Source organism: Mesoplodon densirostris, chromosome 9 (genome assembly GCF_025265405.1).
Source record: "Mesoplodon densirostris isolate mMesDen1 chromosome 9, mMesDen1 primary haplotype, whole genome shotgun sequence".
NCBI classification, from domain to species: domain Eukaryota; kingdom Metazoa; phylum Chordata; class Mammalia; order Artiodactyla; family Ziphiidae; genus Mesoplodon; species Mesoplodon densirostris.
The window spans coordinates 11,555,950-11,575,069 of NC_082669.1; the positions used below are offsets into that span (position 1 = coordinate 11,555,950).

A 19,120-nucleotide genomic window follows, 5' to 3' on the forward strand; every position below is an offset into this window, starting at 1 on the left:
TTTCCCATTCCAGGATACATGGAAGGCTGCTTCCCAGCTCTCAAGAGCTGCGCATGGCCAGATAAGGAGGGGTCGCTCTTTAAATCTGCTCTGGATGAGCATTTCCACTCTCTGCTGTCCCTTCAGACCATCCTCCATTTAGCGGTGTATATACTACTACTTTCAAAAGGACTGTTGGCTTATTCTCTTTGTGATCCATTGAGCAAAATCACACCTTTGCTCCACCATCTTTGCTTTACTCCCTCTTACATCCATCTCCTTATTTTTCAATTGTGTATAAATCTTCCCAAAGGCATAATTATTATAATATTCGAAACTGAAGCTTGTTTAAGGAAATCTATATCTGTGATTCTTCTAAATCTAGTAAATCAAGTAATCTACAGAGAACAGTGTTCTTCTCTATTTGTAAAGAAAAATGAAAAAAGACGTATTGTTGCGTAAAGAGCCGTAGCTTTTCCCTGTAACAGTCAGATGTTAAGCCAAACCAACATACTTGTTGACAAAGACACTCTAGAAAGTTTTCAATCTTTCACCTTAATAGAGCCATGTACAGACCCAAGATAATTGGCATTCAGGGCTCATTAAGCACTGATGAAATTGTTCATGTAATTTCTGTAGAGAACAATACAGAAAAAATTCATGGCTCATACTTCATTTTGAAAAACATATTTTCCCACTAAAAGAAGTTTTTGTTGTAATTTGGTTTTTCAGTGGATGATCTTTTTGTCAATTGTATGTGTTCATATGAATTATTTTGTTTAATCATAACTTATTTGTCTGTTACTGGACTAATGATAGGTCTTAAAGGTGATGCAATATTTCCTTTATGTGTTATAATGTGAATATATTAGGTTAGCATTTTGAATACCCATTCAAATGGATTGTAGGCAGAATTGTTCAGTCCTCTTTTGAGTGAATAGTGACAGAAATAATCAGAACAAAAATTGGAGTTGCCTTCCTAGTCTCAAGCTCTCAATTTCATATCCAAAAAAATCAGTAATCTTCAGTTTGACTGATTCACACTGTGAAAATGGACAATTTTGTACAGTTTAAATTTATAACTTTCTGGGATGACTCCATAAGATAGAATGGATGCTAATGAATCCCTGATTATTGGAAACTCATGAAATATTATTACGGATTAGTTGTGATAATTCATGTAAAATATTTAGCATGATTTTGGCATATAATAAAAGCTCAGTAATTATCAGTGATAGTTCCAGCATTTCTACATAAGACAGGTTACAGTCAACAGGCTGATTGGAAGTAGAGCAAGAAGACTTGTTTTGAAGTTGTGATTTTTTTCATACCAAGTATATTGCTTTTATTTTGATTGTGTATATTTTTTGAGGTTCCTGGGAAGGGAGGGTGGACAGAAACTATGGGTAAGTGACAAATTCCCCCCCCCCCACACACACACACAGGCCATACCTATGCCAAGTATGATTAGTAAAGAAAGGCTTAGGGAAGATAGGGTCAGGCATTCATTCCTCTATGTACAAGGGGGCATGTGCAGTAATACCTAAAACACAGAGGCCTGAAACACCTCTACACTTTTGTCAAAACTCAAATCTGTCTACTTTTAGCTGATTTCCTGTAAACTCTGAGTAATTTGGTTTTACTGTGTTGAACATTTTTGTCTTCTGTTTTCTTGTATTGTATTCAGTTCTAGCTCCTGAATTGTAATAATTCATCAGGGCTTCCACTCTAAACATCTAGAGTGCACACTGTGATTTTGGACAGCATGACTATATGCAACAATCCTGGTTCTATATTAATATGCTATCTTCATTTTAAAATAGCATATTTTAACCTAATTTTAGTTCTATCATTTATTGAGTTTTCATTTCTCATTAATTTCTAGCTTATTTAATTTTCCTTTTTATTTTCTTTTCCCTTGTAAATTCTAATTTCCCCAAATAGCTACCATTTTCAGTTTTACATAAACTTTCCTGGTCAGTGATCTATTAAATTAATTATTTGTCATGTTAAAATAATTAACTAGCTAGAAAAAATCAAGAAAAGAAAAGTTAGTACATATATAGCTTTTGTGCAACATTCTAACTTTGAAAGGTGACAATTTCATATTTTAGCTCATTCCTCCAATAATAAAGATGAAATATAGTGATCTGCTTGATATTAATAGGCCTTATTACTCATTCAGGTTTCATTTATGTTTTTTTTTTGTTTGTCTTTTTTTTTTTTTTTTTTTTTTTGTGGTACGCGGGCTTCTCACTGTTGTGGCCTCTCCCGTTGCGGAGCACAGGCTCCAGACACACAGGCTCAGCGGCCATGGCTCACGGGCCTAGCCACTCCATGGCATGTGGGATCTTCCCAGACCTGGGTACGAACCCGTGTCCCCTGCATTGGCAGGCGGACTCTCAACCACTGCGCCACCAGGGAAGCCCTCGTTTATGTTTCAATTTACATTTAGTATCTCAAAATTTCGAGGATGTATTAACAATGATAGTTGGCCAGACATGTCCAGAAATATTTTCAGCCTAATTTATAACCCCCGTTTTATAAAATGGAAACAAGTAATATATAAACTCACATTTCTGAAGCCATATATATTTTTTGTTATATACTTACTTATTTTACACTCTTCAATCTGCATGCACAGTATGAAATCATAAAAGCAGTAAACATCACTGCACCAACACTGATTAAGATCATTTCTACCAGGCCAAGGAGTTTTATTTTTCCAGTCACTTGATTTCTGAACATTTCTGCCTTCTCATCACCAATGGTGCCAGTCTGTAATCAAGTTAACAATTAGCATTATTTCAGTTGATTAGTGGAGCAAATTACTCAAAACTCTCCACTTATGTATCACTCTTTTTTTGAAACACCATATAGATGTTAGTCATCTTTATAAGAAAATACAATGGAATTCCCTTTTCATGTCAAAGAAGGCAGTAAATGCCAAGGTAGAATATTTAGAGAGAGAAATATAATCTTCTTCATTTGAAACATGTTATATAGCCCTCTCCAATACACTGACTTCATTGATCTATACAAAGGTCTTACTGAAATATTTTCCAGTTTTCCAAAGGATGTTTCCTAGAGACAGAGGGAAATTGGCAGGGCCAACAGTTTCTTTCCTCTGAAGGCTTCTGTAGTGCATTTCCTCATTTTGTGACTAATCAATTCTGTAATTTGTACTAAAAATACCTTGTTAGGCACTCAGATAGACTGCAGACACCTACTCTTACCTGGTCTTTATAAGTTTGGTTTTCTTTTATTAGCACTACAGTATTCACATTGAGTTACTTGGAGTTACATGTATGTATGACTCTTTCTTAACACAAGCACTATGACAAGAAAAAGTCTTTACTAGTTGTATTATGAAAATAATCTAAAATTATAGGAAGTACTTCATCCTTCTGAAATAAAAACACTGAAAACTAACATAAACCTGATACTTCTGTGTGGCTTGGTTCTCTCAGAATAAGTAATTATATAATTAATAATATATAAACTCGCCTATATAGGTAATGGAAACACATACAACTTCAAATTCTATACATATGTATTCAGTTTTCAAACATTAAAAGCTTTTTCTATATACAAGGAAGTTTACAGTTTTTGGTGACTAATAGATAAGAATACTAACCTCATTAAGCCAAAGAACAGGCACCATATAATTCTGCTTCAGACCTTTTAATGCTCTATAATAAACATTGAAAATAATTATAACAATATATACTAATATAATACCCATATATAACAGAAATGTTAGTCATTACTAGGGTAAATAAATGTTCAGAAATTAGTTGCTCTTAAACTTGCTAAGTTACTTGATTTTTGTTCCTTGTAATGAATCATTTAAATATTACTATGGCTGTTTATCAGACATCTTTCACTCTTATAAATCTTTCTAATACATATTTCTAATTAGATTGACTTTTTCTAAGCATGTATTTTCCCTTTTGACAATTTATACCCAGGAAACTAAAATTGAATTTTAGAAACAATTGTCCTGGAAATATTTGGACAGCTAGTAAAATGAGAAATGCCATCATACACTAATTCCAGAATATGTTTAAATACAATTTCAATACACACTAGATATAATTCTAAATTACAGACGAAAGTTATAAACAGTAATTATTTCATGATATCAAGCCAAAGAAAAGTTGAAATTTTACATTATTTCCATTTAATTTCATACATATATTCACTTTCTGACAAGAAAATACTAAAAATCATAATGAACCTGTTCAAGAGACTCACCCAATTCTTTTTCCTGGCTTAACCAGTATATTGATCTGCAGGCGTTTTGCAAATTGTAAAGTGAATCCAGTTATCTAAAAAGAGAACAAACTAAAATAATTACCAACTTCCTTTAAATAATTCATTTATAATATCTAAAACTTATTTTTACTGTTATATAGAACCTAAGGTAAAACTGTAGTACTTGAAACTTGTGAAATTTATTAAATAATTAATTAGACATATTAAATATTATGTACATAACTCTTCATAATTACATTTTATGTATATATGTATGTGTGTATACAGACCTATACACATGTGTATATATGCACACACACAACTTCTTTGCCCAACCTACTGTCAAGGTTTTAGTTAGATTTGTGATATTTATCTGAACTGGTTTTGGGGAATCAACAACAACAGCAGTGAAATTTAGAACTCATATAGTCAATTTAAATCCCAAATTATATATGGTCAAATATATATTCAGTCAGAACCCATGTGTCATCAGTATAATTATAATATTTCTATCATTAGTTAAAATTAAATGTGACTACTAAAATTCTGGCATGTTGTTTAACTTTTGAAAAGGAGAATATTAAAATAAATTAAAAGTTGAAACTGTTACACTATAGGAAATTTAATAGATTTTTCCTGACACTAAGTGTAATAGATCTTGCCTCAAATGTGCATATACCCATAAAATCTCTTTTAATCCCTCATAATCTACAGTGTCCCTTCATATAAGCAATATTTACAGATAAGTATAAAATGACAGTAAAATTGTAATTTATACCAAATTGTTTTAAGCCAATTAGAATCATACCCATCATTACTACCCCTGACCTACAAACAATTAAAAAGGATTATAAAGTTCCATATGTTGAAAAAACTAAAATAGAATTACCTCGACATTTCATAAGCAACAACAGGAAGAAACCAATGTGATTTTCCTTGAAATAAAAGTAGGTAATTATATACACATTACTCTCTATAAAATAGATTACCAACAAGGACCTACCATGTAGCACAGGGAACTATACTCAGTATTTTATAATAACCTATAAGGGAAAAAAAATCTGAAAAAAACATATATATATATATATATATATATAAATATAACGAAATCACTTTGCTGTACACCTGATATTAACACAACATTGTAAGTCAACTATACTTCAATAAATATTTTTAAGTAATTTGTCAAGATTGTGATGCCATAAATATCATCAATAAATGTGATTGACAGAAAGGCAAGAACTTAATTTTTCTTTCATTTAAAAAAATGCTAAACCAATCAGATCAATAATGTATTTGCTTACAGGTTCAACATCTAAGTAAGTGGTATGTTCCTCTTCATTTGGACTTAAGCCTTCAACGGGTTCTGCAATTTCAGGACTTGCATGTAGAAAATGAGGAAGTGAAATGTACACAGGTTTTCCTGAAAACAAGTTTTAAGAGACAATTGGGATAAATCATTTTCCTCATTACGCATAGCACTCAAAAGATTTCCTTGAAAATAAAGATTTTTAAGTTAAAAGAAATGCAAAGTTGGCTTTGAATGGTAAATGGGGAATGAGGATGAGGGAAGATTATTACATCTAATCACTTTTGAGCAAAAATAAAATATAAGCTTCTTCATAATCCTACTAACCATTCAGTTGATGTCTGTCATTTATCCCTTAGGTGTTTATTTTCAATATGTAAAGCTTAGCTGCTGAACACAAACTTACAACCACATACCTTCATGTTTTAGGGAGTAATATGTCTGTGGACTGAGAACTTAAGAGGCTTTTCTTTCTTTATTCTCACCCACTCCAATATGAAAAAGGTGAGCAAAATAAGATAGACTCCAAATTTCGTGTTTGAGTCAATTCTTCTTTCAGAGACATCCTGAAATATATTTATTTTTATTTACCATTTTCTAGGGTAGAAAAAGTTAGGGAAACATCAGATGGGTAAGTTGGGATGCTCAGAGTATTCTGAGAATTATTTTCATTTTACCCTAAATCTAAAAGGAGCACAGGGATTCTGCACAGCAAAGAAAACCATTAAAAAACGAAAAGCCTACCTATGGAATGGGAAAAATATTTGCAAAACACATATCCCATAAGTGATTAAAATCTAAAATATGCAAGGAATTCACACAACTCAAGAAAGTAAATAACCCAATTAAAAAGTGAGCCAAGGACCTAAAGAGACATTTTCCAAGGTAGCACTGGGAAATATCAGTAGGGTTTTATCTAATAATAACTAAGTTTTGCAACACTGAAACAACTGGGAGCTTGAAAGCGGTACAAAAATCAGAACAAAAATACCCTACCATCGCCTTTACTTTCTGCCCTTTTTATTTTCTCACTTTAAATTTCTGGTGGAAAGGAAACCTAGGTGAAATTTACATTTTAAAGAAAACTGCATATTATGCCATGGATTGTGACATCAAGACCTTTTACTCACCGTCTTTGCATTTACCAATATCTAGCACACCATATAAAGTACAATTTTTGGAGATAATTTTTTCTGTGCAGAAACAGTGGTTGTCTGGATTTTGAAGTGGAGATGCAAAAACCAAGGATGGAAGGATAAATCTGTACACAGGGATTCCTTTCAGATTAATTTCGGCTCCAAACACAGCATAGAATGATCTAAACACAGATAAGAAAGTGCTTCATTCTGGAAAACTGAACTTCATTATGGAGATTCTGTTTTTCTTATTTTTAAATTTATATTATTGCTTTAAATTAGAAAACTGGATATAATCTTGTTAGAATTCTTGCTTAAGTCTTAGGAAAATGTTCTTGTGGTATTTTAAGACAAAAAGGTAAGCTCTTCTTACCTTTGTTTTCAAAAGCTTCTGAGAATAATTTTTGCTTGTGAACTACCATGGAGTATTTATACTGAGGACATTTCTCAGAGTTAGTTTCCTTTATAGAGTAAATATATGACTTCCTCAAGTCCTCTCTTTGTGCTCAGTTTAAATGAAAGACAATAAAATTTCAATCTTCCACCACTTAATCCTGGAGAGAAGGGCCCCTCACTTCCTAGGGTGTGTGCATGTGGGTTTTGATACATGTCTCCTATGCTCCATCATTTCCTAAGTGTCCACCATAACCTCAGCAACGTACTGGAACTCAGTACATAATATTTCTAATGCCCAGATAATTCTGTATGAAGAAATGCTGCTCTCTTCAATTTTATAGATAAGGAAAATATTCAGAGATATTAAATACTTGCCCACACCACACAGTGTCTAGAAACAGAGCTAGGATGCAAGCATACCAGTGTGGATGCCAGTGCTTGTGTGATAGCTACTGGACCCCATCAATTTGAAAAGATGTTGTAGTGTCAGTAGAGCACATGAACATAGTTCTGTGATTGTGGTATCACCATCTTGGACATTTTTCTTAATTGAAGTATTGTCGATTTACAGTGTTCTGTTAGTTTCTGGTGTACAGCAAAATGATTCCAATATATGCATATATATTCTTTTTCAGATACTTTTTCATTATAGCTTATTACAAGATATTGAATATAGTCCCCTGTGCTATAAACTAGGACCTTGTTTATATAGTAGTGTGTGTATATGTTAACCCCAATCTCCTAGTTTATCTCTCTCCCACTTTCCCCGTCAGTAACTGTAGGTTGGTTTTCTGTGTCTATGAATCTGTTTTGTAAACAAGTTTGTTCATACAATTTTTTTAGATTCCACCTATAAGTGATATCATACAATATTTGTCTTTCTCTGTCTGACTTACTTCACTTACTATGATAATCAGTAGGTTCATCCGTGTTGCTGTAAATGTCATTATTTCATTCTTTTTATGGCTAAAAAATATTCCATTGTGTATATATACCAGATCTTCTTTATCCATTCATCTGTTGATGGACATTTAGATTGCTTCCATATCTTGGCTATTGTAAATAGTGCTGCTATGAACATTGGGGTGCATATATCTTTTTTAATTAGAGTTTTTGTCTTTTCCAGATATATGTCCAGGAGTGAGATTGCTGGTAACCGTAGTTTTATATTTTAAGGAACCTCCATTCTCTTTTCCATAATTACTGCACCAATTTACATTCTCACCAACAGTGTAGGAGGGTTCCCTTTTCTCCACACCCTCTCCAGCATTTATTACTTTTAGACGTTTTGATGATGGTCATTCTGGCGGGTGTGAGGTGATACCTCACTGCAGTTTTGATTTGCATTTCTCTAATAATTCGCAGTGATGAGCATCTTTTCAAGTGCCTGTTCGTCATCTGTATGTCTTCTCTGGAGAAATGTCTATTTAGGTCTTCTGCCCATTTTTTGATTGGGTTGTTTGTTTGTTTGTTTTGACACTGAACTGTATGAGCTGTGTGTATATCTTGGAAATTAAGCCCTTTTGGGCCACATTGTTTGTGAATAATTTCTCCCAGTCTTTATGTTCTCTTTACAGTTTGTTTATGGTTTCCTTTGCTGTTCAGAAGCTTATAAGTTTGATTAGGTCCCATCTGTTTATTTTTATTTTTATTTCTATTGCCCTGGGAGACTGACCTTAGAAACCACTGCTACGATTTATGTCAGAGAATGTTTTGCCTAGGTCTTCTTCTAGAAGTTTTATGGTGTTGTGTCTTATATTTAAGTCTTTTAGCCATTTGTGTTTATTTTTGTGTATGTTGTGTGGGTGTGTTCTAACTTCGTTGATTTACATGCAGCTGTCCAGCTTTCTCAATATCACTTGCTGAAGAGACTCTTTTCTCCATTGTATATTCTTGTCTCCATTGTTGAAGATGAATTGTCCGTAGATATGTGGGCTTCTTTCAGGACTCTCTGTGCTGTTCCATTGATCCAGATGTTTGTTTTTCTGCCAATACCACACTGTTTTGATTACTGTAGCTTTCTGAAGTCTGGAAGGGTTATGCCTCCAGCTTTGTTCTTTTTCCTCACAATTGCTTTGGCAATTCTGGGTCTTTTGTGTTTCCATATAAATTTTAAGATTATTTGTTCTATTTCTGTGAAAAATGTGATGGGTAATTTGTTAGGGATCACATTAAGTCTGTAGACTGCTTTGGGTAGTGTGGCCATTTTTACAATACAATAAGTCCTCTACATACAGACCTTCAAGTTGTGAACTTTCAAAGATGCAAACATGCGTTCATATGTCCAATCACATGTTAGTTCACCTGTCTGGCATACATTGTCACGTGTGTGAATCCTCCACAAGTGGTTGTGCTTTTGTGTACTTTACTGTACACTACTGTATAGAGTACAGTAGTACAGTATCTTTATTTCAAGCCCAGGATGTCCAAAAGTAAGAGTAAAAGTGGCGGTGGTGTAGCTGGTACTACTGTACTGTACTGTAAGATTGAAAATGTTTTCTTTATTTTTTGTGTTTGTTTGTTTTTTACGTATTATTTATGTGAAAAGTATTATAAACCTATTACAGTACAGTCCTGTATAGCCGATTGTGTTAGTTGGGTACCTTGGCTAACTTTGTTGGACTTACAAACAAATTGGACTTATGAACATACTCTTGGAATGGAGCTCGTTCATATGTAGGGGACTTACTGTATTAATTCTTCCAAGTCAAGTGCATGAGATATAGCCATTTATTTGAATCATCTTCAGTTTCCTTTATCAATGTTTTATAGCTCTCAGTGTAGGTCTTTCACCTCTTAGGCCAGGTTTATTCCTAAGCATTTTTTGGATGCGATTTTGAAAGAAATTGTTTTTTTACTTTCTTGTTCTCATATTTCATTGTTAGTGTAAAGAAATGCAACAGATTTCTGTATGTTAATCTTGTATCCTGCTACCTTGCTTTTGTGTGGAGTCTTTAGGGTTTTTCTATATAGATTATCATGTGATCTATGTATAATGAGAGTTTTAACTCTCCCCATCCAATTTGGATACCTTTGATTCTTTTTCTTGTCTGATTGCTGTGATGGGGACTTCCAATATTATGTTGGATAGAAGTGGTGATAGTGGGCATTCTTGTCTTGTTCCAGAATTTAACAGGAAGGCTTTCAGCTTCTCATTTTTGAGTATTATGTTGGCTGTGGGTTTCTAATAAATAGCTTTTATTATGCTGAGATATGTTCCCTGTATATCCACTTTGGTGAGAATTTTTATCACGAATTGATGTTGAATTTTATCAAATGATATTTCTGTATCTATTGAGATAATCATATCTATTGTGATAATCATTTTGTCTTTTCTTTTGCTGATGTGGTGTATCTTATTGATTGTTTGCATATGTTGAACTATCCTTGTGACCCCAGAATGAGTCCAATTGATCATAGTGTATGATTCTTCTTATATATTGTTGAATTCAGTTTGCTAATATATTGTTGAGGATTTTTTCATCTATATTCATCAAAGATATTGGCCTGTAATTTCTTTCTTGACAATGTCTTTGTCTGGTTTTTTTATCAGGGTGGAGGTGGCTTTATAGAATAACTTTGTGAGTGTTCCCTTCTCTTCAATGTTTGGAAGAGTTTGAGAAGGATCGGTATAAGTTTTTCTTTGTATGTTTAGCAGAATTCCCTAGTGAAGCCAGTCAGTCCTAGCCTTTTGTTTGCAGGGAGGTTTTTTGTTTGTTTGTTTGTTTGTTGTATTACCAATTCTATTTCACTTCTAGTGATCAATCTGTTCAAATTATCTATTTCTTCTTGATTCAGTTTTGGTGGGCTGTATATTTCTAGAAACTTGTTCATTTCTTCTCAGTTGTCCAATTTGTTGGCATTTAATTGTTCACAGTGTTCTCTTATGATTTTTTGTATTTCTGTGGTCTCAGTTGTTATTTCTCCTTGTACCTTTCTTATTTTGTTGATTTGAGTCCTCTCTTTTTTCTTCTTGGTGAGCTTGGGCAGAATTTTGTCACTTTTGTTTATCCATTCAAAACACCAGCTCTTGATTTTTTTTCTATTATTTTTTTTAATATCTATTGTATTTATTTCCTCTCTGATCTTTATTATTTCCTTCCTTCTGTGCATTTTAGGCTTTGGTTCTTCTTCTTTTTCTAATTCTTTTAGGTGGTAAGTTAGTTTATTTGAGATTTCTCTTGTTTTCTGAGGAAGACCTATATTGCTATAAACTTCCCTCTTATGACTGCATTTGCTACATCCCATAGATTTTGTATGGTTGTATTTTCATAGTTGTTTGTCTCAAGGTATTTTTAATTTCCTTTTTGATTTCATTGTTGACCCATTGTTTTTTTTAGTAGCATGTTGTTTAGTCTCCATGTAATCATTATTTTCTCATTTCTCTTTCTGTGGTTGATTTCTAGTTTCATACCATTGTGGTCAGAAAAGATGCCTGAAATAATTTCTAACCTCTTAAATTTGTTGAGGCTTATTTTTTATCCTAGTATGTGGTCTACCCTAGAGAATATTCCATGTGCACTTGAAAAGAATGTGTAGTCTGGTTATTTTGGGTGTAATGTTCTGAAAATATCAATTAAGTCTAACTGTTCTATTGTGTCATTTAGGATCTCTGTTGCCTTATTGATATTCTGTCATCTGTCCATTGAAGTCTGTGAAGACTCTGTGAGCACACTGAGAATGAGGTTGCTCAGGTGGAGCCACGCCTCACTCTTTTACTAGTTTAGTAAAAGAAAAGAAATGTTCTTGCTTATAAATGAAGAAGGAGAAAATGATTTTCATTATGCAAAGTATCCTTCTACAACCTTCAATTTTTTAAAGACCTAATAAACATATTATGAATTCCATATTGTATTTATTCTTAATACATCAAGAAAAACTTGCCTAAATGTATTTTATTTTTCTCAAATAATATGATTATCAAGTATGATCTTCTATGCCTGTGTTTTTTCACTTGGAGAAAGAATTCTGATATATAGAAATATATCAGTTTCTTTGTCTTACCTGCAAGCATCAGAGGAAAAGAATTGCAATATCCGGGTCTTCTCAATGAAAGGTGGAAATGAGGCTGCATCTGTTTAAAAATCAAGCAAGTGGCAAGGGATTAGGTGAAATATGTGTCCTAGAAAAATCTAGAAATCTCAATTCCAGCATAGTTAAGAGAAATAGAATACAAACTGTATATATAACATTAAAATTCTCCAGTAGCCATATTTTAAAAATAAAATAAGTATCAGGTATATTTTATCTAACCCACCATATCAAAAATAGCATTTCAACATGTAATCAATATAAAAACTAACAAATCTCAAGATCCAGTGTGTACTTATAGCCTATTTCAATTTTTACTAGCCACATTTCAAGTGCTTGTGACACATGGCTAGTAGCTACCGTATTCAACAAGTCTATATACTATACACATTCACTGGTATCCGTTCATATTAAATTTTCCTACTCCTTAAAAATAAATGAAAGTTTAAAAAAACAATGGCAAAACCACATGTTGTTAAACTTGTGATTGTGTTTGTTTTTGAAATCCCCACCCTATCTGTAGAGTAGCACTTTCCTTACTATGAGGTTCATTTAGAACTCCTGTTTGGTAAATGTTCTTCTTACTTTTAATAGTGATTTATTCATCTACCCTAATGGCTGATTAATATTTTTTAAATCATTTATTGAAGTTCTCTCACTAAATAGAATTTCCTGAAAATAGTTGGAAAAATATACACATCAAACTAAAAAGGGCATTTGTTGAATTTATTGAATCTCTACTATGGTTATGATCCATGCACACACTGGATATAAGAAGAAATAGTTAGATAATTCCTCCATTTGCTCCACAAATCAATATTACCAAAATGAGCCACCACTGAATATGTTTGTTCAAAACAGTAAGACCCATCCTTCAATTATGAATACCACACTCTTTTTCTGGTAACTGCACTAACCTTGTGATCTTATTACATTTCATTTATACTCTTGTGATAAGTGAAATACAACAGATGATCACAGTGAATCAACATTGAGAGAATGAGATATTAAAGATTAGCTTAAACTCCCCAAATAGGTCCCTGAATGGGCATTGCCTACAACTGCCTTCCCAACACCTTAGCCATAAAAGAAAAGAATACATTGAAAAGCTTTAAAAAATCATTTGAAATATCATCGAAGATTATGTCTTAATGACACCAGCAATTACCATGGGTCATGATCATAAGATAGCTGATATTAGCAGGGGTCTTTTTTAAATGCATTCAAATGTAAATCAGTATTTTCCTTTTCTGTCTCTTTAAGTTTGTTGAAGAAGATAGAGGAAGTACTTCTAAATCATGGTTAAAAGTCCTTGGAACATTTTCCATTTCATTAGTCTCTTTTCCCTAGCACCATAACCAAAAATCTCTCTCACAGGGATGCCATCAGAGTCCTCTGGCCTGTTCAGTCTACCTCTGCTCCTAGTTTGTTTTACATATATTTTCTTCTTAGATACTTTTAACTTCATGCCTGATACTCATGTAGTTATGTTACTGTCATTAATAAATCCTCTACCTCGTTTTTTAAAAATTCTTTGCTTCTCAGTTTTGGACAAAAGTGTTTAATTTTTTTTTCTTAAACCCATATAAAGACTCATTTACTATTTAGGAGAAGCACAATATATTTCTCTCTGTATCTAAGGATACAGTATGAAGTTTATGGTTATGAAATTACTAGAGTTAGTGGTATTGGGACACTTGACAATTTATTGGCAGAAATGAACTACTTAGAAAGGAGTTTCTTCACCCAATTCCATGATTCAAAGCACTACAAAGCAAACTCAACAGTGGTTTTGCTGGTTTTTCTACAAGAGAGTATTAAAAACTTAAATCAACATGCAAAACTCAGTAATACCTTTGGAAAAGTAAACATTCCCCATGTTTGCTTTTTATTCCCTACCTTTTACATAACTTTGTATTTAACATTTTTCATTTTCATTATATTACTTTCCTATGAAGTATTGCCTAACTAGCTTTGTAAGCATTATGCTGTGCTTCTGCTTTTTAGCAGCTGAGAGCTCATCTCCTGGTATTCAATTCCCATTGCTTTTTACAATCTTAATTCTTAAACTAATAGGCCTATATATATACTTTGCTTTACTTCAATAAGAATAATAAGCTGGCTCTAACCATGCTTAAATCTAAGTACATAGTACTTTCTTCCTAACTCTAATTCAGAATGTTCATTTTTGCATACATTTTTCATCGTTAGTACACATGTAACCTTGTTTTTGTTGCTGTTGTTGTTCTTTTCTCTCTCTTTCTGACCATCTTCTTCAAAATAGATGGCTCTGCTTACAAGTTCACTGATTCTAACTCAGCCTGAAATCTTTGGAGGTATGTCTTACCTTTTGTAATTATCCTGATATTTTAATTCCTTTAATGTTAAATTATTATCTTTATAGTATTTACAAAAGATGTGAACAGTGACCACTACTCTAAGGTTTTCTAAACCTTTACTTCTGTGGTCAGGAAGGAGTTCATTAAGTTTGTACAAAGCAAACGTTCCCCAGAAATTCAGTAAAGGCTCATCCTCGATGGTTAATCTTGAGAAATTCCATCACATTAGACAGACATTTACTAAACCTACATAAGAACAGAGACTCTGAATTATGTTGCAGGGATACAAAGATAGGCAAACGTATACGCTCAACCCCCAGAACATTGTAGGTATGGAGGTGGATTTGTGGGAGAAAGGAGTTGGTTTTGTTGTGATTATTACCACAAAACATATGCCCTTGGGCTTCCCTGGTGGCACAGTGGTTGAGAGTCCGCCTGCCGATGCAGGGGACACGAGTTCGTGCCCCGGTCTAGGAAGATCCCACATGCCACGGAGGGGCTGGGCCCGTGAGCCATGGCCGCTGAGCCTGCGCATCCAGAGACTGTGCTCCGCAGCAGGAGAGGCCACAACAGTGAGAGGCCCGCATACCACAAAAAAACAAACAAACAAACAAACAAAAAAACATATGCCCTTACCTGTACCATTAATCATGTCACAATAACTTGGCCAATAGGAGAGATGTCTTAGGAATAAAAAAAAAAAAAAAGAAAATGATATTCTTATTTCAAGGGCACCTTTCTCACATCACTTTGTCTATTATGATTCAGTACTTATGCTAAAATAATAATAAATATTGATTAGACTAGATGTGACAAGCTAAGTTTAAGAAATGTTCTAAATCATTTGATCCATGTTTTGTTTGAAGTTTCCATTTTGTTGAGTTAAATGAATTGCCTGAAACAATTAAGTGATCAGATTATAAAATAAAAACTGCCAAATGTTGTTAGTTAGAAACAACATGGAACAGAAACAGTTCTTCAGAAAATAAAATTGAGAAACAATTATCAGACACTTAGATCTTTTAGGGGAAAGTTTTTTTTTTTCCCCCAGTGGGATTATTTCATAGTATGTTGCATTCAAACTGAATAGGAGGAAGATAGTAAATGGATAACTGATGTAAACTCAGTATGAGGGAGAAGAGGGGAGTGTGGAGGAGGAAAGAAAGAGAAGCAGATGTTGGATCAATTGAGATTGGAAACATAGATAATTTATCCCTCTCTTTTAACTCTTGCAATAACCGGCATTTAAGTAGGACAGAGTTTATTAATTTATGCTCTGGCATCTACAAAAGATATATATATATATATATATATATATATATATATATATATATATATATATATATATATATGGAAGCAATAAAAACAACAGTAGTGATAGTTTCTCTGCACACTCAGCCACTTTTTGGTGATGGAAAATGGGTTTTTCATACTCCTAACATACCATCCAATAAGATGTCAAGGCAAGCTATTGTTTCTTTTTTAAACCGAATAAGCGATTAATCATGCTCAGTCTTGCCATGATCAGTTAAATTAACCTTGTCATAATCTTAAACTCTCCTCAAAACCTCTCTGTAATATTGAAATAGAGGAAATGCTCATTTTCCTCCGTACAGAGATGTGATTCCCCTGAAGTGAGCATTTAGAAGTGCTTGTTTTCCTCCATTAGACTTTTTCATAAAAAAATATGTGACTGTGGACTCTGTGGAAGAAAAAGAACTACAGGACTGAGCGTTTAACTGTTTTAAGCAATTTTTAGATAGGAACTCAGTGTGAGGCAAGGGTTACTTAATCAAAATATTTCATCTCTTGATTTTGATTACTTTATTCTTTGTCAGGAAATCACTGATCTAAAACTCATTTTAACTTTAAGGAGGAAAGACTTTCTCCCTTGATATTTATTGTGGTTCTTCCTATTTTAGACATACGAATTTGGTATACTCTGTATAAACAGGCAGGAGCTAGGGAAAAATAGGAAATCATGGCTATGTGAACATATCTCATTTTACTACTATTTCACAGGAGGCATGCTCTTTATCTTCAAGTTTAATATGTCAATTTTAGAACTTGAAATACTAATTCCATTTTTGCATTGATAAAGGTTTAAAAAAGCTGAGTTATCAATATAGAAAATTATTTCAAGAAAATTTTAAAGGGAAGGTCATGAAAGCATTGGCATGGATACATTGAGCTTCCACCTTATGGCACATTTAGTCACGTTACTGGAATGAGCAAATTTATATTCCATGCTCAGTAAAAAAACAAACAAACAAACAAAACAAACAAAAAAAACACCCAGTAATATATACTTTTCAACCTGCTAGACACTAAGTTGATATGTTGATTTTCTTCCTTTTCATTTGTGGTTATGTAATTGTACGGGTGCTTGATAGTGCCTGTTATGCAGCAGGGATGGAAGTAGTCCCTTTAGATTTCTTTATGTAAGAGACTCTGTGCATAAAGGTCAACCCTCAAGTGGGGCTGATACTCAGCACCTATGCACTAGTGTGACCACTCATCACAACTAAAGGGTTAACACCTGGCAGAACAGGAGTTTTTAGGGCTGAGATACAGGCAGGTCTGTTCCATAAGTTGGTGCCTGTGCATTACCAGTTGTTAAATAAGTTTCTTGCCTGCCTTAGAGTATCCTAGTGACACACATACACATACACATACACACTTTGCCTGGATACTTACTTTTTGCCTTTATATGTGTCAATTATGGCAACTTTGCTTATGTCATCTTTTCCATTGAAAACTTTATAAACTCCGTCTGCAGTATTGTGGTACTGAAAAGATACATACAAGAAAAAATTACTTCTAGAACAAGCCATATTTTCCAAGTTATAAAATATGTAATTAACTCACTTTTGCATTTCTCAAACACTGGTTGTTTATAATTATTTTATGTGATTTGAAATATATATGCAATAAAGTTTTAAAATTATTGGTCTTTAATATTTTAAAAAGACAGAATATAAAAGGTGCCTAGAAATAAGTGCTAGATGCTTAGCAAAGGAAGAAAACAAATATAAGAAGCTGATGTGATCCAACTCTATCACTCTTTGCCGTAATTAAGCCAGAAAGGCCATTTTGGTCACTACTCCTATTATATTGAGATGAGGGGATAGTGAACAAAACCTATGAGAACTGTGGCAGATTTCTAGAAGTTTTCTCAACGTTGTTTTTTCTAATAAGTGGTTACTAAAGATTAGGTACACAGAATTAAAAACAGAATTAGCCAAGGAAAGAATTCAGAGTATTTAGTTAAATACTAGTAACTGAATTTTTTATCCCTTAATGCTTTCTTAATTGATATATAACCTTGCAATCCTAAAAAACCATCTATAGTAAAATAACAACAGTGAACTGGAGAATATAACTAATGTCACATACAGTGCCAAGTGAAATCATGGTCAAAATTTCAATTCACTAGTCAGATTATCCTATTTATAACTTGAAGCATTAAGGTATAACTAAGTACATCACCAAGTTCACATTTTTCTTAATCTCCAAACTGCCATTTCATAACTTTTGTAGATTATAGAAATTCTTTTCAATTAATTCTATGAAAATATGACATCGCTGATGTATCAGTCTCATTGTGTGCAATTTTGGCTAAGTTTTAAATATTCAATACAACAAATTTCTAGGATGTCTAGAGAAGGAAGAATGACATGATGAATATATTTAACATAAATAAATAAAAATGTGGCATTAAACTTGATTTTTTAGATAGGAAATCAAAACCAAAAACAGTGCTCAAAGCCTTACCAGCTTACAATCTAATTTTAGACAGTTGTATATTTATCAAAGAGTGGAAACTTGATTAAATGTTCAGTTTCTTAATTTTAAATTAAATTGTTAAAAAATTTAATTGTTAAATTCAGATAAGTAAATTTTCCCAACCAGGAAAGCTAAACCCATGTGAGATGCAGACTTAAAAATCTTAGAATATGTATTCCCAGATCAGAAATAGGGTTAACACACTAAATGATAAAATTATGAATTAACAATGCCATTATATTTATCCAATTAAAGTTTAACAATATTGACATTCATATTTGGTACTCACAGGGTAAAACACACCAACTGTAGTAGGAACTGGGTATGGAATCAAGTTCAAGAATGGATCCTTATAGCCCCATAATAGTTCTTTCAAAGTTCTTTTTTGAAACATAGAAGAGTTTGATTTTTTGATAAAGATATTGACTATTGTTTGAACAAATGCGCTTGGATAGAGATGGGGCACAGCCTATAAAAAAAATCACTGTTTAAGACACCAATAGCCATATCATATTTTTAAGAAGAAATGGATAAATAGCACAATTAAGTTTAATAAAACAACTTTCAACTGTCTCTTTAAAAATACTGCCAAATCTTTCCAGGACTAAAAGTGTAATGTTTCTTCATCTCTCAATGATTACTTTTCTCTGTCTTAGTGTGAGCCACAGGAAGAAGATTTCAAAGTTAAATTCTACTTTTTAAAAATGATACACTTTAAGTGGTCTTCTCAATTCAGTTGATTATTCTATGTCTTGTCATCTTTCCAAATGACCGTAATTCAAAATAATGCCAAATGAACACATTTTCATAAAAATGACAAAACAAATAATATCTAATGATAGTTCTAATCATGAGATTAATTACAGAGGATTCTAGAGTATTTCAAA

At 32.9% G+C, this 19,120-nt stretch overlaps 1 protein-coding gene across 4 annotated transcripts in view; it reads right to left on the reverse strand.

The window, feature by feature from the left end:
- Nucleotides 1–2,592: 2,592 nt before the first annotated feature.
- LOC132495707 (platelet glycoprotein 4-like) overlaps nucleotides 2,593–19,120 on the reverse strand; it is a 34,335-nt gene continuing 17,807 nt past the window's right edge. For 2 of the 4 annotated variants that reach the window (XM_060107628.1, XM_060107626.1), the window contains exons 4-12: nucleotides 18,523–18,702; nucleotides 17,145–17,236; nucleotides 15,084–15,130; nucleotides 12,082–12,151; nucleotides 6,676–6,863; nucleotides 5,541–5,659; nucleotides 4,237–4,310; nucleotides 3,617–3,671; nucleotides 2,593–2,757 (exon numbers count right to left, since the gene is read on the reverse strand). In XM_060107628.1, the coding sequence (XP_059963611.1) occupies nucleotides 2,593–2,757; nucleotides 3,617–3,671; nucleotides 4,237–4,310; nucleotides 5,541–5,659; nucleotides 6,676–6,863; nucleotides 12,082–12,151; nucleotides 15,084–15,130; nucleotides 17,145–17,236; nucleotides 18,523–18,702 (990 nt within the window). The remainder of the gene's footprint in view (nucleotides 2,758–3,616; nucleotides 3,672–4,236; nucleotides 4,311–5,540; nucleotides 5,660–6,675; nucleotides 6,864–12,081; nucleotides 12,152–15,083; nucleotides 15,131–17,144; nucleotides 17,237–18,522; nucleotides 18,703–19,120) is intronic. The other 2 variants (XM_060107630.1, XM_060107629.1) reach the window with 2 other exon arrangements.